General features: G+C 40.8%; 1 protein-coding gene across 1 annotated transcript in view; it reads left to right on the plus strand.

The window, feature by feature from the left end:
- The window catches only part of bmper (BMP binding endothelial regulator), a 62,482-nt gene that overhangs the window by 36,567 nt on the left and 3,028 nt on the right, over window positions 1–22,887 (plus strand). Inside the window, exons 3-14 of the mRNA XM_041794040.1 lie at window positions 448–547; window positions 3,890–3,972; window positions 4,426–4,516; window positions 6,446–6,528; window positions 7,291–7,390; window positions 8,575–8,684; window positions 8,829–8,963; window positions 9,865–9,969; window positions 18,235–18,280; window positions 18,859–19,022; window positions 19,112–19,313; window positions 21,408–21,750. Coding sequence (XP_041649974.1) covers window positions 448–547; window positions 3,890–3,972; window positions 4,426–4,516; window positions 6,446–6,528; window positions 7,291–7,390; window positions 8,575–8,684; window positions 8,829–8,963; window positions 9,865–9,969; window positions 18,235–18,280; window positions 18,859–19,022; window positions 19,112–19,313; window positions 21,408–21,750 — 1,562 coding nt within the window. The remainder of the gene's footprint in view (window positions 1–447; window positions 548–3,889; window positions 3,973–4,425; window positions 4,517–6,445; window positions 6,529–7,290; window positions 7,391–8,574; window positions 8,685–8,828; window positions 8,964–9,864; window positions 9,970–18,234; window positions 18,281–18,858; window positions 19,023–19,111; window positions 19,314–21,407; window positions 21,751–22,887) is intronic.

Raw genomic sequence — 22,887 nt, forward strand, 5'->3', positions numbered from 1 at the left:
AACATTTTTTTGTGTGGCTGGCTGGCTAAGGGGGGCCATGTAATTTTCTTCCTGGGGGCCCAAAATCCCCAGCTACACCGCTGCATTTATAGGATAGAACAGCTGAATATAGAAAAGATGTATGGAGAGAGATGAGGGGAAACGGTTTCTGTACATGGCAGCACTACCCTGTTAAAGTTTTTTAAACCTTAAATTTAGACCAAGCTGAATTCAAAACACAGTTTGAAATGAAGTCATGCAGGGTGCAAACATCTGTGGTTTTTACACATTATGAATCAAACTTTATTGTATTGATTTAGTTTGAACTTTCTGTCTGTTTCAACATGTGGATGGAAAAGATAGCACAAAAAAGGATGGTAAAAATGAAGGGGGAGAAGAACAGAAACAACGTTGTGCATAATACACTCCAAGGTACTGACCTGACTCGTGTGTTTCTGTGTTTTTCAGGAGGGAAAGGCCGACTGTAAACAGGAGAAATGTCCGCTGGTCTCTGAGGATTGTGCTCTGGTGGTGAAACAAACCGGAGCCTGCTGTGAGAGGTGTAAAGGTAAGTCAGACAAGTCTAAAAACGTTCTTTAAACTTTCAAAATAAAAAGCTGGACATCTTCTTTGGAGAACTGATGCCTGATTCGGCCTCTGGACCAAAAATACTACCCAGAGTACCCACGTGTGCACGGGGATAACGTGCAAACTCTGCACAGAAAGGCCCTGATTGGGAAGTGAACCAGGGACCTTCTTGCTGTGAAGTAACAGCGCTAACCCCTGCGCTGCCATGCAGCCTCAGTATGAAGAGGTTTGCCTGCAAAATGAATGATCCCAAAATGCTTTCAATGTAGCTCATAGTGTTGACCAGGAAGTCCACTTTTATCAGCTTTTCTCCCTCATTATGTACGATTCATCCATGACATGGAATTGTTAGTTAACTGTTAAAAAATTATGAATTTTGCCTTTTTTAGAATCAATACTTGATTTTCACCCATGAAGACAAACACAGGAGCCTAAGTAAAGGGTTAAGACTCCACCTGTGAAGAAAATGCTTCTATTTTCCACAATTCTCCATTTACATCTTCCACCATATCACCCGTGCATTTCATAAACTCCTTTAAAAAAGTCAGAGACCACTTTAAAGTCCTCCATGGGGGCTGTTCTGGCTCTGCCTGTGCTTGTGGAGCGGCGTGGTTCAATAGAAAAATAATATCACACACACATTCACCTCCCAGCTCTCAGCAGGCCGGGGCGAGGTCCTTTTGTTTGCGGTTCGGTCGTTTTTACGACACAGCACTTCGTTAAGAGAGGTGGAACCGACTCGACTTGGACATGGAAAGCCCCTTGTTGCCACGGCGACCCTTGTTAGTTTTGTATTGTGTGGTTGACTTGTGGCCGCTGTGACCAAATTTAGGACCCCTTTGTGTCTTCAGCTGCAGAAAACGCCCCGACTCGGCCGTGTCATATCACCGTTTTCTCACTTTTATGAAATCATAGTTAAATAAAACTCACACCCAGTCTGCTCCGGTTTACTGGGAACACTTTGGTTTAAAAGTGCACTAATTAACCGCTCTGTGTTATGTAAGAAGACTCGGCACTTTAAATGACTTTAAAGGCCTTGAAAAGAGTCAAGACATGCTGTCACAGCAGTCTGTTAGTGAGTGTCTGTGGGTTTTCAGATCATCAGATCTGATCTGAAGTTCATCCTCTGCAATAATCCAGTATCTCAGGGTTTAATTTACACTGAGGAAAGCAGATCAATGCTTGTCATCGGGTTTCATTGTGTGGAAAGTTGAACATTGATCTGAGGCCACTTACTGTAAATGGGATGAAATGAAGAAGCTTTTAATTTAGTGCTGACTGGACGGGTCAGTGGGTGTGGAGTTACTGAGAAAAGTGGTTTAGAGTCATTTTACCCTAAAAATACCCAGGATCTTAAGGACACCCGTTAAGGACTAAATGATTTTTAGCCTGACTTTAGGTCAGATTTACCCCCTCTGAATGTTGTCGGGGCATATCCCAAGTCGAGGTTCGTTTCAGATGACAAAAGTCAGGATTTCACCATTATTCTTTTCCTTGTTTCTTGGTTTTTGCTGCAACTTTCACCCAAACAAAGACTGCCAGCCAAGGATTTTGAACTTCTGCCATTCTTGTTTTTCTCCCGAAGCCACATTTGAGTTTCTTATTGCATATGGAGATAACATACAAGATCTGACACACTATATAGACTGTCTCATATACACTATATTGCCAAAAGTATTCACTCACCCATCATAATAACTGAAATCAGGTGTTCCAATCACTTCCATGACCACAGGTGTTTAAAATCAAGCGCCTAGGCATGCAGACTGTTTCTACAAACATTTGTGAAAGAATGGGTCGCTCTCAGGAGCTCAGTGAATTCCAGTGTGCTACTCTGATAGGATGCAACCTGTGCAACAAGTCCAGTGGTGAAATTTCCTGGCTCCTAAATATCCCACAGTCAACTGTCAGTGGTATTATAACAAAGTGGAAGAGACTGGGAACGACAACAACTCAGCCACCAAGTGGTAGGCCACGTAAAAAGACGGAGCGGGGTCAGAGGATGCTGAGGCGCATAGTACGCAGAGGTCACCAACTTTCTGCAGAGTCAATGGCTACAGACCTCAAAACTTCATGTGGCCTTCAGATCAGCTCAAGAACAGTGGGTAGAGAGCTTCATGGAATGGGTTTCCATGGCCGAGCAGCTGCATCCAAGCCATACATCACCAAATGTAATGCAAAGCGTCAGATGCAGTGGTGTAAAGCACGCCGCCACTGGACTCTAGAGCAGTGGAGACGTGTTTTCTGGAGTGACGAATCGTGCTTCTCCATCTGGGAATCTGATGGATGAGTCTGGGTTTGGCGGTTGCCAGGAGAACGGTACTTGTCTGACAGTATTGTGCCAAGTGTAAAGTTTGGTGGAGGGGGGATTATGGTGTGGGCTTGTTTTTCAGGAGCTGGGCTTGGCCGCTTAGTTCCAGTGAAAGAAACTCTGAATGCTTCAGCATACCAAGAGATTTTGGACAACTCCATGTTACCAACTTTGTGGGAACAGTTTGGGGATGGCCCCTTCCTGTTCCAACATGACTGTGCACCAGTGCACAAAGCAAGGTCCATAAAGACACGGATGAGAGAGTTTGGTGTGGATCAACTTGACTGGCCTGCACAGAGTCCTGACCTCAGCCCGAGAGAACACCTTTGGGATGAATTAGAGCGGAGACTGAGAGCCAGGCCTTCTCGTCCTACATCAGTGTGTGACCTCAAAAATGCGCTTCTGGAAGAATGGTCAAAAATTCCCACAAACACACTCCTAAACCTTGTGGAAAGCCTTCCCAGAAGAGTGTAGGCTGTGAGGCAGGTGAGAAAATAGTTTTGGCAATATAGTGTATCTATAGCGTGGATTTAATTCACATTCATTTGGGAAAGCTCCCACAGAAAGTGTTTGGGAAGGGCAGGACTTGTCAAAAAATTCTTGGAAGGTGATTGGACAAGTGTTCTGTCACATTCATCATGGGCCAACCAGAGCGAAAAGATAGAATCAGGTAGAAAGCGTGTACAGCTCCAGTTGTAACCTGAGCTTAGCAGACAGGTGCTGCCATGGGTTATGAGCAGAGGACCGTGTTGGTGGATAAAACTCATGCTGAGGCCGGTCAGGAGATGTGCAAAGCCATCTTCTCTGCCAAGAGAAGCTCTCAGTGCGACTCTTTCCTCTTGTTTGTGGCCCACAAACTACATCTTGGCTAATTGCTACACCAATGGCAGCCGTTGTATATTCCAGCCTACAGTCCACCCCAGCTCTTCTTTTATTCTACCTCTGACATCAGTTATACAGAGTAAAAAGTTCTGATTTTTAACATCTCTCTGTTTCTTCTCTTTGTCTCAGGCTGCATGTTGGATGGACGGTCTTACAACAGCTCCGTGTCCTGGACCAGCTCCACCAAACCCTGCATGACCAGACGCTGTCAGGTGTGTGTGTGTGTGTTGGAGTGTGTGACTCTGTGTTTGACCTCGGTCTGGTTTTTTCTGACCATCAGCAGATGAGAGGTGAAGCGTGCGGACTGTTTTTCTAACTCAGACGTCATGCAGGAACCTTTGACCTCAGATCTGAATGCACACAAACCCACGCAGCTGGAGAGGTTTAGGGACAGAAGAGGAGCAGAGGGAGGGATGGATGAGAGGAACAAAGGTGATAGGAAGAGGCAAAAGAAAGAAAGGAAGGATGCAAGAACAAAGGGAATGTTTGCAGTCAAACAGTAGAGATGAAATGAGGGAAAGGAGGAGCGAAAAAGAGGAAAGAGGGGCATAAACAATAACAGGAAGTAAACAGAAAAGGATGAAGAGGAAAGACGACAGTAACCAAAAATATAAGTGTTGATTTTTAACTAATGGAAGCAAATCTTCTCCTCCTGGTTGTGACAGGAAGGCGTCATCACAGAGTCCGAGGTCCAGTGTGTCGTCCACTGCAAGAACCCAAAAATTCACCCCAAGAAGTGCTGCCCCACCTGCCTTAGTGAGTACAAACTCAGTCACAGTGATGCTGCTGTAAAGCTACAGCCAACATGATCAAATGTAGAGACTGGTGTTACACGGCTCTTCAGATTGTGCTCAGTTCAGCTGGATTTTGCCCAAACAGGCCAGCAAACTGTGCCAGCATGGAAAGATCTAAAGCTCTGTCCACACGCAGAGGAAAACGATATACTGCCGTTTCGTTTTTAAAAAGGTTGCAGTAAAGACGGAGTCGTTTCAGGAACCACTGAAAGACTGAAAACGCTGTAGTGTATATGCCAAGCCTGTACGTGGCGCTGTAACGCTGCCACGGAAATGCACCAAAGGAGAAGAAGTAGACCACAGAAAACAGATACAACCTTTCTTCTAGTGGTCCTTCTGGTTGGATTTAAGAACATCTGGTTTATGCGTTTAGCGGTGGTAAAGGAGCATCAGATTCAGCAGCTTCTGCAGCACGAGCACAACCCTGTAGTCCGCCATTATTGTTTTGGTCGGACCCGCGTAGACGCCTTAAGGGAGATACGCTATGTGTGACGTAATCATTTCAAGAACGATGCGGTTGGCCGTCCACATGGAGATGAAAGGGTAGTCGTTTATGGATTTATGCACGCTGGGACCCGTTTTTACAAAGTATCGTTCACAGTCACCTGAAACGCTGTTTCCTGTGGACTAAACGCCGATACGACATAAAACTTTTGCGTATACACCTGAATTCGTTTCCGTGTGGACAGGGCCTAAGACAGGGGGGTCAAACTCAATAACAGCAGGGGCCGGATTCTGGATTCTGGATTCAGGACTAACCTGAGGGCCTAACAGATTCACCTTTTTAACTATAAACTGTCAACCCTGTTTCACCGGTAATAAAATATGAAAAAAGTAGCACTGATGATAAACAATTTTGACTTGTAAAAAGTTAAAAAGATAAGTTTAAAAGCTCACAATCTCAGAAAAGTAAATTTATTTGTTCAAAAGGTCAAAAAATGAAATTGAAATGGCAAAATAATGTTTTTTTTAATGGCAAATATATTAGAAAGAAATAAAACTCATTGGTTTAAAAGGTCAAAATATGAAATAGAATATTTAATCATGAAATTAAAAGTCAAAATATGATTCAAAATTTTAAATTGTGAGCCTAAAAGGTCAAACTGTGGGATTATGAAATCAAAGTTTGGGGTTGAAATTATGAGGTAAAATACAAAATAATTGGTTAAAAATGTCAAAATATCACTTATAAATTAGAATGATGAATCTTAAAGCTCAAAATGTTAAACGAGAAGTCAAAATTCTGAGTTGAAATGCTCAAAGTATGAAATTAAAAATCAAAATCCAAAGTTTGAGTCCTAATTGTGAGATGCTAAATTGAAAATATGAAATATCAAAACACAAATTAATTTCTTTTCCCACATTCCTGGCTTCTTATCTAAATATTTTTACTCCTCACTTTTTCAGATTTTTATAATTTAAGAAGACTTTTTAATCTTCAAGGTTAAATTTACATTTTTACACTGGAGGAAATCTGCATACCTCATTGCAGCAGGCTAATTCTAATTAAGATATGATCTTGCGGGCCAGGTAAAACTGCACTGCGGGCCACATTTGGCCCCCAGGCCTTGAGTTTGACACCCGTGCATTAATGTAATGCTTTTGCACGTTAAACTAAAATAAAGAAACAATGCAGACATAAGCAAACACTTTATTTCAGTGATTTCTGTCAGAATGTAGAGCTATTTCTGCAAACTTTAATTTAGAATACATTATCCCAGCAGTAAAACGCCCTTTTTTATCTACTTTTCCACATTTAAAAAGAAAAAATAATCTTGATCATTTCAGTGGATTACCAGTGACATGTTATTTTCAATGTTTTCATGTCTGGGAAAAATTGGGGTTAACACAAAGTGAATAAGATTGTAAAAACTGTACACTGTCTCTGCAGCTTGCATCTTCGAGGGTCGTCTTTATAAAGAGAAGGAGGAGTTCAGCCCTGAAGGCAAACCCTGCATCAAATGTACCTGCACTGTGAGTCCAGCCTCTCTCACTCCTGTGTTTACTCTCTGACCTGGAGGACTGTTTGTGTGTGTGTGTGTGTGGGGGGGGGCCTCTGTCCTCTAAATAAGTTATTCTGGAGTCTCCGGGGAGTCACAAAGTTTTGGTTGGAACAACATCCTCTTTCTGATTTTCTTTCCTCCCCCTTTTGCCCCTCACCTCACCCACTCTTCCTCCTCCCTCCTCCTCCATTAGACAAACAAACCCTGCAGGTACGTCCATAAACACATTACAGTATTAATGTGCTTGCACCTCGTTTGGGCAACCTGTAGGGTGGTTAACAAAGATTCACGCACAGAGGCCTTGTAGTTATCTAACTGATATGGAAATATAAAGTATGATGTTGCCTTTTTGATCATTTTCATTTTCTGTCTATGAAAATTTGATTTAAAAGACTTATTCTTATAAAAAGAGGATAGGACTACAATAATATATATCTGCACCCTAGAATCTATATTTTCTTGTCAAATCTGATTGAACGGAAGTCAAAATAATCACATATTTTCCTCTTAATGTTTAAGATGACGTGGAAATACCATGCAGTGAAATGTCTGCGAAATCGTTTTATCTGAACTCAACAATAATCAATCAAACTTTGTCCCCATAGCATATTAGAAATGATGTGCATGCTGATAAATATTTATTTCATTGTGTGGATACTTTTTTTTTTCGAGGCTAGGAGCTGCAACATGCAGGACAATCTTTTGTTGATTTCATGGCGTTTTGTTATTTCAGGGAGGGCGGACTCTTTGCATGAGGGAGGTGTGTCCTGTCCTTTCATGCCCCACCCACCTCAGCCACACCCCGCCTGGACAGTGCTGCCCCAGATGCATTGGTGAGCCCAAGCATTTAACTTTATGATGCATATGAAATAATAGTTAAAACTTTTACCATAGTTACCCTCTTACCTTCAACTCAACATATTCAATCTGTGCAAAGATCTGAATACAAAGCATACTCCAGAGCACTGTTACTCAACCCTGCTCAACCTAAGAGCCAAATTCTTGGAAAAAACCTTTGCAAGAGCGACAATCAAGTGGGGAGAAGTGGCATAAAAAAAGTTAAAGTGGCAAAAAAGGTCAAAAAGTGGCAGATTGGCAAAAATTGGGTAAAAAAACAAGGACAAAATTGGCACAAAATTGCAAAAACTGGGTATCCATCCATTTTCTAAACCACTTATCCACTTGGGGGTCACTGGGGACTGGAGCCTATCCCAGCTGTCATTGGCTAAGAGGTGGGGTACACCCCTTGACTGGTCGCCAGTCAATTGCCGAAAAACTGGGTAAAAGTTTGGCAAAAATAATAGAAAAAAGTAGTTACAGGTGGCAAAAAAGGTCAAAAAGCAGTAAAAACATGGCAAAAATGAGTGAAAAGTGACTTTGATGGGCAAAAAGCAGCAAGAGTGGCAAAAATGGGGAAAAAAGTGGCCTTCAATGGAAAAAGGAAGCTGAAATGGGCGAGATGTGGCAAAAATTGGCAAAAGGGGAGGAGGGATTTGCAAATAGCAAAAAAATGGATAAAAGAGGCAAAAACTGATTAAAAAAAGAAAAGGGCCAAAACTAGGTTAAAGTGACAAAAATGGTCCAAAAGTTGTCAACAAAAGGGATAAAGGGGGAAAAATTGCGAATTAAAGGCAATGGAAATGTAAGCAAAAAATAAAGGTTGACAATTAAAGCCACTTGCACACAAGTGGCAAACAAACTGATTAATGTAGCTTGCAATGGATAATTTCTGAGGTCAAAGTTGACCTTCTTTAAGGTTTTCTGTGCAAAAAAAATTTCAAATAAAGACATAGAAAAGCCACAAATCATCACAAAAGAGCCACATGTGGCTCTAGAGCCAGGCGTTGAGTATCACTGCTCCAGAGCAAACCTCCTGTTAATCTTTGCTGTCTCATTGCATGCACTTTGGTTGGCCTGGCGTATCCCAGAAGTACCACTCCGACCTCTCGCAAGATATATGCCATGTTCATTTTGAGGCCGCTGTCAAAATGCATTTTTTCTGCCACTCTTCCTCCAGGTCAGAGGAAGGTCTTCGACTTGTCCTTGGGAAGCTGCTTGTTCCACAGCGAAGTTTACGAGAATGGCAACTCTTTCATTCATGACAACTGCACCACCTGCACTTGCAAGGTACCAAATGAATATCCAAAAGCTCATCCCCCACCGTCAATACTGAGACAGATACTACATGTATCTTTAAGAACATGCATGTTGCTTCTGGAATCACTTAAACAGACGACATATCTCTTTTTTGTTGGGCTGTCTTCTTCCCAGGACTCCACGGTGGTGTGCAGGAGGCGCTGCTCTCGGCCGGGGTCTTGTCAAGGCGACCACTGCTGCCCTGAGTGTCTGTCTTATGTGAAGGTGGAGGAGGTGAAGTACTGCAGAGTCCGGAACAAGATCTACAGGGTGAGGAAGCAGGATGGATACAGGATGTTGGGATGCATGGGTGGATGAGTGGTTGGCCTGGTCTGTATTGGATGATTAGATTGGCTTATTGATTGATGGATAAATGGACAGTGGATGGATAGAGGAATTGATAATTGCAACATTTATGGATAAACAGATGAATAGATTGTCAGAATGGAGGATGCATAAATGACTTAGATGGATGGTATAAATAAACGGATGGTTGTGTGGTGCATTTGTTGACAGATGGAAGGATCAATGGCTTTATGAGAAATGGGTGACGAATTAAGAATAGATATATACCTCAGGAACAGATGGATGAATGGATGACGTAGAGAGGCTGGCAGTTCATTAGACAGATGGAATGGAAGTACAGATGGTTGAAGCTGACTGATGATGGATGCATTATAGATAAATGGATTATCAGCTGATACATGAATAGTCTATAATTGAACATAAATAAGTGCAGGGGTGGCTTGATTGATAATGGGTGGATGGATAATGGAAGGATAGATGGATGGTTTCATGATAGAGAGATAAACGAATTGATAGAGATAGATAATGGAGGAGCAGAAAAACTGATGAATTACAGAGATGTTAATAATTGGCTGGATTGATGAATTTTACAGAGGAATGATGAATGCACAGATAGATGCATGGATGGACAGACAGATGCATGGATGGACAGATAGATGCATGGATGGACAGACAGATGCATGGATGCACAGATAGATGCATGGATGGACAGACAGATGCATGGATGGACAGATAGATGCATGGATGGACAGACAGATGTGGGTAGAATGGATGCATAGACAAAAAGAGATGTATGAATAGTTTACAAATGTCAGATGTTCATGTCTCTGCAGACTTTATTCTGATCTTTGTTTCTTTTCTGCAGGAAGGAGACATGTGGTCCTCAGTCAACTGCACTCTCTGTGCCTGTGTTAAAGGAAACATCGAGTGTCGACCTAAACAGTGTGTACCAATCACCAGCTGCCCCTCAGTGAGTGACAGGAAGGCCACCAGCCTGCATCTTGTGTGAACTTTACATCACAGTCTCAGGCCCTTATTTACGTCTACATTGCATTTTGTGCATTTGGATATGATGCATGCATGATACATCTTTGGTGACGACACGACATCAAAACTCACTTTCCCACCTTTTATGCAAACACCTGTCCATACATCATTTTTGTAGCTCTCTTAGCGTGGCTTGGTCCTGACATGCCGTGTGCAGTGAAGCTGTTGGTGATATGAATAAACGAGGGTGAATTAGCAACAAGCTAAGAGAATAGATGAGCCTCTTTAGCAGCTTTTCCCCTCATGTTGTCATAAACATGCTCATACAGGAGAGAGTGATGCCATGTTCAGTAATACACCTTGTGGGGTAATGGTAAGATGAAGTGACGACTCCATTCATGGTGACAAGTTACAAGAGAGTGGTGATGTATTATTGTAGTTGTACTGGTCCTTTAGTGCATTGGTTCCCAATCTGGGGTCCGGGCTCCAAATATCTTAGGGGGCGGCGCAAGGCTTTGTCTGCTCTTAGGTAGTTTATGGGTTGATTTTCAATTCTTTAATGCATACCAATACTCATTGAAAGCCCCCAAAACCATGTCTATCCCAGCCAGCATGTCCATGTGGGCCCCGTATGGGTAATAAGTGGGCTGCAATATGGGTCCCATGTGGGTTTGTCCATGGGCTCCATGGTGGCACCACCTGTGATTTTACACATGAACTGCAGGTAAGGATCAGCCCATAAGAGACCCATATAGGCCCCATCTAGAGATCCTTGCAATTGCCTATGTTAACTACAAATAGGATCTATCTTGCATCTGTAGAGATGAGACCTATATAGGCTGATCCACACTTGCAATTCAAAAGGGCAATCACAGGTGGGGCCACTATGGAACCCACGGACGAACCCACATGGGACAGGTAATGAACCCCCCATATAATCCATGCGGGGCCCACAAGGACATGCTGGCCGGGATGCAGTCTAAGCAATCGGGTATCAAACCATTTTCAGTGTGCATTGAAGTGCATCAACGCAAAACTTTAAGGATTACCACTTGGTATCTGAAGGCCTTTATGCATTGCCTAAATGTGGCGTCAGAAGCTGCAGTCCCCGAGACAAAGGACTTAAGGAGAAACCAGGATCTAAATAATGTTTTAGGGACTTCATGAAGCCTCAGTAAGATCAGTAAGATGGCATGGTACTTATAAAAGTACAGGGACATTGGTGATGGGAGTTGTAGTGCTGAATGTTGAGTTAACAAAGTATTTTGAAGGCTTTTTAACACCCCAGAAAATTAATTTTCCAAATCTTCTAGGATCTAAAAATCTCACCTAGAAGGTAAATGATGTAAGGTTGTCTAAGTTAAGTTTAAGACTTTGAAGACCCCGTCTTCACCCCAAATTGTCTTAAGGAACTTTTGATTTTCCTGAAAAGTAACACAGTCACTTCAGTCTCTCGCACTTTTGGTGGAAATGTGGCTAAGGATGTTGCTTTACTTTCTGCTTATAAACAGTCATCTACCCTGTCCCTGTCACTCCACTTTATCTGTTCTCCCTTTGACCTGACTGTCTGACTTTCAAAGTTTACAGCCCATGACTAACAGCATCATTTTCACTTCATAAGTGTGACGTCTCCAAAGAGCAACACTCGGCTGATTTACAGACAGAGTGGCCAAAACCAACATTCAAACTCAAAACCGTAGCAAAGCTGCTTACTTTTGCATAAAGACGGAATCAGATTAGTCACTTTTAATGACCGTTAGCTTTCTCCTCCACATCGGGAATGTTTTCCCATTTAGCACATTAGTGATCATGCAAAGCTAAGGCGTGACAGGAGCTGTCAAACACTCTGGGAACTGTTGGCAGTGGGAAGGTTTGTGCTGCGTTCACCTGTCGCAGAGGTGGCTAGGGGGTCATCTGTCGGCTGGTGGGTGATGGAGTGGATTCCTTGCATACCACCGGCCGCTGACGGTCACGCAGTCAAAGCCGGTGTCATCGTTAGTCCAAGTTCACACGCTTCCAGCGGTTACAACAAGCCCTCACCTGTTGCTGGTGGTCAGAAGAGGCAACTGTAGGATGATGTAGGTGGTCTGCAGGGAGTTTTATCTCCAGTAAAAGACAAAGTTTCACTCTCAACATGCTTTAAATGATTGTTATGGTAAGAGGGACCAGATCTTTACAATAAAGCACAAGCTGTCAAAGTCATGTTATCCATACTTTACCTGGACCTCCATGAATTCACCTCCCTCATGCCAAAGGTCAGACAACACAATCTTGGCTGTTTCTGCTCAGTTTGCTGCCATTATAGTAAATATCACGATAAAGTGCACTATTGTGTTTCCTCTTAGAAGACAAAATTTGCAGAAGTGCCTTGTTTGATTCCTTTTTGGTCGATCACCATGATAAAATGCCCTCTAAGGTGTCCTTTTAGTGGACGAAATTTGGCAAAATGCCCTCTTTGGTTTCCCTTGATTGGAAAAAATTTGACCACACTACTGTGCATTATTGGATGCCTTTATGTTAGATAGAGTAAACATAATAAAATGTCATATTTGGTGCCCTCTGGGTGAACAAAATATAACAAAGTGCCCTCTGTGGTGACCTGTGAATAGACAAAATTTGACCAAGTGCATGGTTAGATGCCATTATTGTACGTAACATGATAAAGTGCCCTCTATTGTTCCTCTTGGTCAACAAAACTCGACAAAGTGCTCTCTTTGATGCCCTGTAAGTAGGAAAATATTCACAAAATGCCTGGTTATGAGCCTTTATAGTAGATCATAATGATAAAGTGTACTCTTTGGTGCCCTCTGAGTTGACAAAATTTGACAAAGTGCCCTCTGTGGTGTCCTATAAATAGACAAAATTTGATTAAGTGCCCTGTTCGATGCCATTGTGGGGGATAAGATGATTAAGTGGCCTTTTGGCTGTCCTTTAAGTGGACAAAGTATGATATGCCCTCTTTGGTGCCCACATTGTCATCAATATGGTGGATGGTGCATCCCAAGTGGACAAAATTTGACAATGTTCCCTCTCCGGTGCCCTCTCTGATGACAAAACTTGACCAGTTGCCATCTATGGTGTGTTGTTAACAGATAAAATTTGATAAAGTGCAATGTTGGATGCTATTATGGTAGGTCACGTGATAAAGTGCCCTCTTGGGTGACCTGAAAGTGGTTAAAATGCTCTCTTTGGGGCAAACAAAGTAGACCAAAATTTTGATAATGTGCCTACTTTGGTGCATGCTAAAAAACATTTGACAAAACGCCCACTTTGATGTCCTGTAAGTAGACAATATTTGATAAAGTACTTTGGATTATTCTATGGTAAATCAACATGATAAAGTGCCCTCTGGGATTCCCCTACAAGTAAACAAAACTGGACGAAGTGCCCTCTTTGGTGTCCAAAAATCTGACCAAGCCCCTTGCTGGATGCCATTATGGTCAGTAACATGGCAAGTGCATAACATAACAAGTGCCCTCTTGGACAGCATTTGACAAAGTTTCCTCACTGGTGTCCTCTTAGTGGACAAAATCAGACGAAGTGCACTCTTTGGTACACTAGGAAGTACACAAAATTAGACTAATCTTTGGTTCCCTCTAAGTGGACAAAACTGATAAAGTGCCCTTCTTAGTGCCCTCTACATGGACAAAATTAGACAAAGGTCCCTCTTTGGTGCCCTGTGGACAAAATTTGACAAGACAAAGTGCACTTTAAGTAGACAAATATGACACAGAACCCTCTTTGGTACCCTTTTAAGTGGGATAAATAGATAAACTGCCCTCTTTTGCCTTGGTAGTATACACAGTTTGACAAAGTGCCCTCCAGGTTGACCTCTTAGTAGACCAAATCTGACTTATTTCCCTGCGTGGCCCATTCCCACTAGTGAAGAAAATGTCAGGTTGATTTCCACTGACACCTTCCCTTGTGTATCTTTGTCAAATAAATGCTTCTTGCGTGTCGTCTGATCTCAGCTCGGTCCCTCATCTCTCTCACAGAGGTCGCCACAGCACACCTCAATCTCAGCACATGCTCACACAGTCTCCCATGCCGTCATCCTGCGGTCAGCGGCAGGTCGGCAGAGAGTGCACGTCCCAGTGGAGACAGTGAGTCTCTGAACAGCCTTTTGTCTGCGTGACGTGTGAGTGACAGCAAAGAAGAGGCTCCCTATATTTAGGCCCCCTGAAAACCAATCTCTGTCACAGTGTGAGTGTATTAGAGACCGAGGGAGAGAGAGAGAGGCAACCCTCTTCAAAGACAGAGCTCGGCCTTTGTGCAGAGGTTAGGGCTCTGGAGTGTGTATTGAGTGTACGTCTGTATGTGATGACAGACGAGAGGAGAGAGAGAGGAAAAAAGAAGGGCTTCCCTCAGGCAACAAAAACCTCGTCTGATGTGCTCCTCTGATGAAGTTGAAACAAACTGTACACACAAAGTTTCCTGTTACACACGCGGAGTTCAGCGGTTGAAGTCGGAGTATCGGTGTCTTTGTGGTCGTCCCCGTTTGACTGTGAATGTGTCGGAGTGGGAACTTTTTCCTCTTTCAACCTTTCATTTAATTTCTGTTCTGTTGGTTTGAGTGACAGCGTGAAAACAGGACTGCTACCTTTGTTATCGGTGCCAAAAAAATGTGGAAAAAGGGAGCTGTTTTCATCCTGTGTTTAACTGTTTGTAGCCAGGACGTCCCAGGAACTTCTCACTCATCTATGGTGACGGTTTTCCTAAATATTTGTAGTTTCCATTCTGTCATTTTGAACTGTTTTGCATATTTTCTGCAGAGAAATCCTGGAACAGTCTTTAATTAAGACTGCATGTCATTTTATATCAATAAATTTAACTTAGTTGCAGAACAAATGAGAATAAATGACTTAAATCAAGGGTGTCCAAACTTTTTCCACTGAGGGCCACATATAGAAATATATAAAAATGGTGGGGCCACGTTCCTCCTCCACCTTGAGGATACTGAAGTAAGTAAAACCAGTCTAATGAAGGGTTAGCTATTCTACATGATCGAGCGTGCACACATAGCTAGGTTGAAAAGGAGAATAGGCAATCAATTTAAGGATTTTGGGGAGACCAATCAGATTTCAGGGGACCCTGATTGGCCTTGGCTACCACTGGCTATGCATCCGGATTGCTGTTGGTACTGCTATTTGCTGTGGTAATCAATAAGGGCTTTATACATCAGGATATAATATGCTTACCATTTACAGTGTCATCTTAGTTTAAACACAAATTTTAAGAAACACATCAATAAATTCTTGTCAAAATGTTTTTTTAGAGAATTAGCATGGCAGCACCACCTTCTGCTGAATCTCAGAAGTACAAAAAATTCAAGCAAAAGCTTCATGTTCTAATGCGGGACATGCTTCATTTTAATTATAAAATTTGCTTAGGGCCAAACAGAAGTGGACACCCCTGACTTAAGTGTTCAACCATCAGCTGTAGCTTTCAAATTTAGGCCCGTCTACACAGAAACGAATTCAGGCGTATAAGTATACGCAAAAGTTTTTTTGTCAGATTGGCGTTTCATCCACACAGTAACAGCGTTTGGGTGACTGTAAATGATACTTTTTAAAAACGAGTCCCAGAGTGCATAAATCCGTAAACGACTACCGTTTCGTCTCTGTGTGGATGGCTAACCGCATCTTTACATCACACATAGCGTAGCTCTCTTAAGGCGCCTGTGCGGGTCCGGTCAAAAAGATAATGGCGGACTACAGGATTGTGTTCATGCTGCAGAAGCTACCGAGCTTGTTATGGGTTTTACAGCAAAATCTAATGCTCCTTTACCACCACCGCGAAACGCATACACCATATGTTCTTAAATCCAACTCGGAGAACTCGCGCATGCGTTTTATTTGTATCTCGTGCATACGATATGAATAAAGCGTACGTGCAAGATACTGAGAAATCACACACACGAGATACGAATAAAATGCATGCACGAGATACTAAATCGCATGTGTGTATTAGAAAGAAAAAAAAAAACGTTCATGTCACCTCCTGGGCTCCGTACTTGCGCTGTTCACACTGTCAGAAAAAAAACTGATTCGGGTCACATTTAAATGCAGTTAAAACTCCCCTGGACATATTTAAAACTGATCTGCTATCAAAGAATAGGAAATGTCAGCTTTGTCCGTAAACCGGACGCTTTTTGATGCTAAACTCAGGCATTTTCGTTGGCGTTCTAGTATTCCTTCAAAATAAAAGTCAACTTGCATTGTGCCAGTGAAATGGTTGCAGTGGGAAAATGAAACAGCAGGAAGTGGTTGTTTTTCAGTAGCAATAACATGTTACATCACCATGACAACTCTTGATGGAAATTATTTTAACAAAAATAGATTTAAAAAAATTATTGTATTTGATTATTGGCTCTTTAGTTCTGTATTTTCATCACTAATGAATTGTTAACTCACTACAGTTTCAAAACAAGGTTGCAAGGCTGTTTGATTTCTTCTGCAAAACCTTTTGTAAAAATGCATGAAACTTTGTCTCCAGTTGGTATGGCATCATGACAACATTTAGTGGTTTTACTCTGATAAACTGAAAACGTCGCCAGTTTACACTTCAGAAATCTGCTCACCTGACGCTATAACCTGACTTAACCTGCACTGTGCACTGTGGGTTTACACAGCAAGTATGGAGCCTGAGTGAAATAATGCCTTTGAAGACTGGCTTATTTAATACCCCACAAAGGGTTAAACTCTCTTGATAAATTTGAGCCATGGTACACCAATATTACATTGAAATGAAATCTTGCTGCCTGTGTTTTCACAGTAATACTGACGTGTTTGCCCTCTGGCAACAATAATTACTGCTGGAATGAATGACTCCACACGCAAAATACTGAACATCTGAACTAATGTTTATGTTATTTAAGAGACTTTCATGATTAAGTTGATATATAATTATCAACCACAAAATCCTCAAAATTATATGACAATTTGTCACTGTTCTGCTCTTAATAAAATAGGTAAGATATCATGTGACAGGAAGTGCATGGAGACAGTTTCCCCCCTCAAGACCGTGCCCTAAGGTGTTTACTTGTATATGTCTGATAGAAAAGACTTTTAAAAATTATCTATAGAAGGGAAATTACAAGCATGAACTTCAGCAACTATTTTGCCAGTGGGCTTAAATGGGTTAACCCATTTATGCCCAAAATTTTCCATATATTTTTATGCACAAAATTATGTTAGCTGGTTCCTCTATGAACATGTTCTGCTGTTATTTTCTCCATGTTTTGCTCTCAGGTCTAAAAAATATTATTTGAATGACCGTGCATGTAGATGTGCACATACCTGGTTTCTGTCTCTGTGATGGTAAAATGTGAATAACTGTACAAAAAGCAACATCAAATTGAATATTTATTAATTCAAAAGCACTTATTTCATTTGGTGAAAAACTATAACGCAGCCTATTTGACAAGAAGTCATTGTTGAATCAAATCTGTTATTTGTAGCTGTGAAATATTTTTCATGAGAAACAAATTTGAAGAAAATTCATTTGTTTTAAAATGATTTGTTAATGGCTTAAAAACATTTATATTTGGAGTTAATAAAAAAATCTATAAAATAATGTCACCTAAATTTAAAGAGCTGTTTATTCTGTAAACATTTATATTTGGAGTTAATAAAAAAATCTATAAAATAATGTCACCTAAATTTAAAGAGCTGTTTATTCTGTAAACATTTATATTTGGAGTTAATTAAAAAAAAATCTATAAAATTATGTTACCTAAATTAAAAGAGGTGTTTATTCTGTTAACATTTATATTTGAAGTTAAATAAAAAAAAATCTATAAAATAATGTTACCTAAATTTAAAGAGCTGTTTATTCTTTAAACATTTATATTTGGAGTTAAATAAAAAAATCTATAAAATAATGTTACCTGAATTTAAAGAGCTGTTTATTCTGTAAACATTTATATTTGGGGCTAAATAAAAAAATCTATAATATAATGTGACCTTAATTAAAAGAGGTGTTTATTCTGTTAACATTTATATTTGAAGTTAAATAAAAAAAAAATCTATAAAATAATGTGACCTAAATTTAAAGAGCTGTTTACTTGTCCTCGTGTTTCAAACCCTACAGTGTTTTTCTACGTTCTGTAGCTTCTCCAGCTCCTTCCTGTCTGAAATACCTGTGATGTTCTCACCTTTCACCACGTCTGCATCCTGTCAGAGGTGGTCTGTTTCCTCCTTTTATCCCCCTGAGTGATTCTAACACTGTCTGTGCCTTATCTCTGCAGAATAAGATCCTGAACAGAACCGGCTGCTGTCCAGTCTGCACTGAAAGTAAGTAAGTCCTTCTCAACCCCTCAGCTTCCTCCTTCTCTAAATATTCACACATCCCCAAACATCCAAACCGAAGTCCTGAATTTGAGGACTTAAAACAGTCCTGGTATATCAGACAAATATATAAATCGTGCTTTAAAAGGCAGTGAAAACAAATCCGAGTCTAGCCCCAGCGTCAGCTGAGCATTTCCCATGAACGTCGGTCCAGACTGTGGTTAGGAAAAATGGCTGTAAATGCACCATTTCAGGACTACAAAGAGTCCATAAAACGTGTCTCCTCATAATAAAGACTGTAGTTCAGTTACTAAAGCAAACGTTAAACCATACCACAGATCCGGGTTCCACTTCTAACAGAGTCTGATGATTTCTGTCTCACATTTCCTCATTTATGATTTATTGTCATTTTTGCTGCTGGCTAGCAAACATCAACACCTGTCCTTGGAAAACGTCTGCTGCTCTGGAAACAGAGCAGAGAAAGACATCTTTGTTTTCTTCAGCTTATATTTTAAGACATTTTCAGTGCCAGCAGTGACCTAATTCTGTTTCTTTTGCTCCATCTTTACATGTCTCCTCTGCAGAGCCGGGTGTTTGCACAGTCTTTGGAGACCCTCACTACAACACCTTCGATGGGCGGACCTTTAACTTCCAGGGGACCTGTCAGTATGTTCTGACTCGGGATTGTGGCGGCACCCCCTTTGGAGGACCAGGGAACAACATCAACCATCCAGACTCCAGCTTCACGGTAAGACAGGAGATTAAAGCTCTGGATATTTTACAGAAATGATGAGTTAGCGGAGCTTTTCATGTCCTATGGTTGTTTTTTACTATTAGGTATTGGTGAAGAATGATGCCCGGCGTACTCGATCCTTCTCCTGGACTCAGTCTGTAGAGGTCAGACTTGGAGGTTTGATCCTAAGTCTTCATCAGCACCTCACGGTTCGGAGGAATGGCACCCGCATCGCCCTGCCCTACCACGGCACTGGGGTGCACATAGACCTGGACGGATACCTCCTCAAACTTACTACCATTGCAGGTCAGCACATAATAATCTTTTTGATGTTCATTTATCATCTCTAGTTTGCATTAAAAGCAATCAATGGAGATTTTTTTCCTCTATTAACAGCAGAAATTGTATGACCAACTACTGCTGTTATTAAAAATCAGACATTTATGGAGCTTTCATCTCAATAATGACTACTTAATATGTCTTACAGCAGTATATAAAAGCATATATATTTCTTTCGAACAAATTTTAATGACAAAACACCCTAAATCAGGGGGGCCAAACTCAAGGCCCAGTGGCCAAATCCAGACAGATACTTTAATTATAACTAGCCCACCAGCATAAGGTCTGCAGCAATCCTCCAGTATAAAAATGTGAACTTAACCATGATTATTTAAAATATCCTTGTTAAATCATGAAAATTTGAAAAATAAATAGTAAAAATAGTTACATCAAAAGTCAGGAATGTGGGAAAATGAATTAAAAAGTGTTTACTTTTCATATTTTCAATTTTGCATCTCCCAATTATGGCTTAAAGTTATTACTGTGACTTTTTATGTCACATTTTGACCTTTTTAATTCTTGTTTTTTCTCACGTTTTGACCTTGTCAACTCCTAATTTTGACTTTAAATCCCATATTTTGACATTTAACACTCACAATTTAAAATTTTATCTCATATTTTAACCTTTCGTACTCAGGATTTTGAATTTTATCTAAATTTTTTTTACCTTTGAAACCCATGATTTTGACTATTCTCTCAGATTTTGACCTTTTAAGGCACAGGTGTCAGAGTCAAGGCCCTGGGGCCAAATCCGGCCCGTGGAACAGTTAAATCCGGCCTGCAAGATAATCTCATATTTCTGTTAGAACTGGCCCGTCAGTATGAGGTCTGCAGATTTCTGCAAAAGTATAAAAATGTGAACTTATCCTTGATAATTAAAGATATGCTTGTTAAGTCACAAAATCTGAAAAAGTAAGGAGTGAAAATATTTAGATAAAAGGTCAGGAATGTGGGAAAAAATGCATTTCTGATTTAATTTCACATTTTCAAATTAGCATCTCACAATTAGGACTCAAACTTGGGATTTTGACTTTTTAATTCATACTTTGAGCATTTCAACTCATAATTTTGGCTTCTTTGATAATATTTTGAGCTTTAAGATTCATAATTCTAGTTTTTATGTCATATTTTGACCTTTTTAACCAATTATTTTGTATTTTAGCTCATATTTTGAACTCCAGACTTTGATTTCATAATCCCATAGTTTGCCTTTTTAGACTCACAATTTAAAATTTTGAATTAAATTTTGACTTTCAGTTCCGTGATTACATATTTTATTTCATATTTTGACCTTTTAAACTCATGATTTTGACTTCTTTCTAATATATTTGCCTTTAAAAACATTATTTTTAAATTTCAATTTCATGTTTTGGCCTTTTTGAACAAACGAATTTACTTTTCTCAGATTGTGAGCCTTTAAACTTATCTTTTTTAACTTTCTGAATGTCAAAATCATTTATCATCAGTGCTAAGTTTGTTTTTTTTTTCCATATTTCATTACTGGTGAAACAAGGTTTTATAATCTGGCCCCTGTTGTGATTGAGTTCGACACCCCCGCTCTAAGGTCATGACTTCTAATTTTATCTGAAATTATGACTTTTAAAACTCATAATTTTGTCTTTGTATCTCTTATTTTCACCTTTAAACATTTTGTGTTTTGACTTTTTGAAAAAAATATTTATTTTCTTTAATCTCAGATTTTGAGCCTTTTTTACTTTTTTTTAAATTTAGATTTGTTTTAAATCTCAGCATCATTCATCATCAGTGCTTGTTTTTTTCCCCATGATTTGTTACTGTTACGGTTGACAGACTATGGTTAAATTTTGACCCATTTTGGCTCTCAGGTAAGACCTTAAATACAGAATCTGGCCCCTGCTGTCATTGAGTTTGACACCCCTGCCCCAAATGCTGTTCAGGATATTGAAGTCGGTAGATAAAGCTACTTCAAAGAGCTTGGGTTAAGACGAAAGGCCATGCTTAAAGCTCAGTTCTTCTGCTTTATCAAAGATGATGACTTATCAGTAACTTGTGCTTTTTATCTCTCTTTGTGTCTCTTTGTAGGTCTTGAAATCACGTGGGACGGCGACAGCTTCGTCGAGGTAGTAGCCGCACCCCATCTGCGCGGACGCCTCTGCGGTCTTTGTGGAAACTACAACGGCCACAAACGAGACGACACCATGGGAGGGGATGGTCAGTTCAAGTTTGACGTCGACGAGTTTGCCGAGTCGTGGCGAGTCGAGGGAAATGAGGTTTGCTCACAGCAGCACCCGCCCCGCAGACCGACGTCCTTCCTGTGTCATGGCAGCGTCAAAGTCAAATTCAGAGCCCACCGAGAGTGCCAGAAGATAAAGTCGTGGGAGTTTCAGAAGTGCCACCGTGTGGTTGACTTTGCTCCCTTTTACAGGTTTGAAGCTCTACTCTGCATCATGAAAAATTTCTTAATGATCAAAATATTTCCCTTCTTATTACCTCTGCCAAGGAGGTTATGTGATCGGCATGGTTTGTTAGTTGTTTTGTTAGTTTGTTGGCAACATAACTCAAAAAGTTATGGACAGATTTTGATGAAATTTCAGAAAATGTCAGAAATGGCATAAGGAAGAACTGATTAGATTTTGGGAGTGATCCGGATCACTGTCTGGATCCAGGAATTTTTTAGAGGATTATGTACTACTGGGAGATAGGGCTAATCCTGGAGGGCTGTGCTCTCTGAGTGCTTTTCTACTGTTGTTGCTACTTTACACCAGGAGATGGCGGACATGAGTAACTTCAATCCCAGCAGCATTTTTGGCTGTGTTTCTATTCAAAGTTTTGGAGTTTATAGAGTTTGAAAGATGCACGCCCGGTCGCAGGGATGAGTCGGAGTGTAACAGAGAGAAAGACAGCAAATTGTAGCGAGAACACTCACAATGCTGGGAGGAATAGACGAATATTCACCTTCTGCCATGATTTTCAGTCGTCCGGTGAGACCATGGGTGAGACTGTCAGTGCGTCTGTTTGAACTGGCAGGCAATGCGTCCACCATGACAGTCATCACTTAGCGAAGCCAATGCTTTTCCCCACTGTGCTTCCACCCCACTGGGGAGGGAATAATTGGTGAATGCTGTGGTGGGGGTGGGGGTCACATGGGGATGTGGGGGGGGTCAAAACACCGTGAATAGTGATGAAATCAGGAATGATAAACGCTTTGGAGATAGAGATGTGGTTGAAGCCTAGAGTAGAAGCCATGGGAGGAAACCCACAGCCAATGGTGGTGGAGGCTGCCTGGTGATGTCAGAATATACAAATTACATGACTGAATTCACTCCCATCACAAACTTTGGGTCATACTAAAGATTTTTTAAAGGATTCTTTACTTTTGGGAGATAGGGCTAATGGCGGAGGTCTGCGCTCTCCGAGTGCTTTTCTAGTTTTAAACTTTGCTCCAGAGTAAACAACAAGTTGAAATTAAAAATATGACCATATGAAATCAAGAAATATTGAAAGTGATGGAATCAAACATATGTCCACATTTGTCTTAAAAAGGATTGAGCTATGAAGTTAT

The sequence above is a fragment of the Cheilinus undulatus genome, linkage group 8, assembly GCF_018320785.1.
Source record: "Cheilinus undulatus linkage group 8, ASM1832078v1, whole genome shotgun sequence".
Lineage (NCBI taxonomy): Eukaryota > Metazoa > Chordata > Actinopteri > Labriformes > Labridae > Cheilinus > Cheilinus undulatus.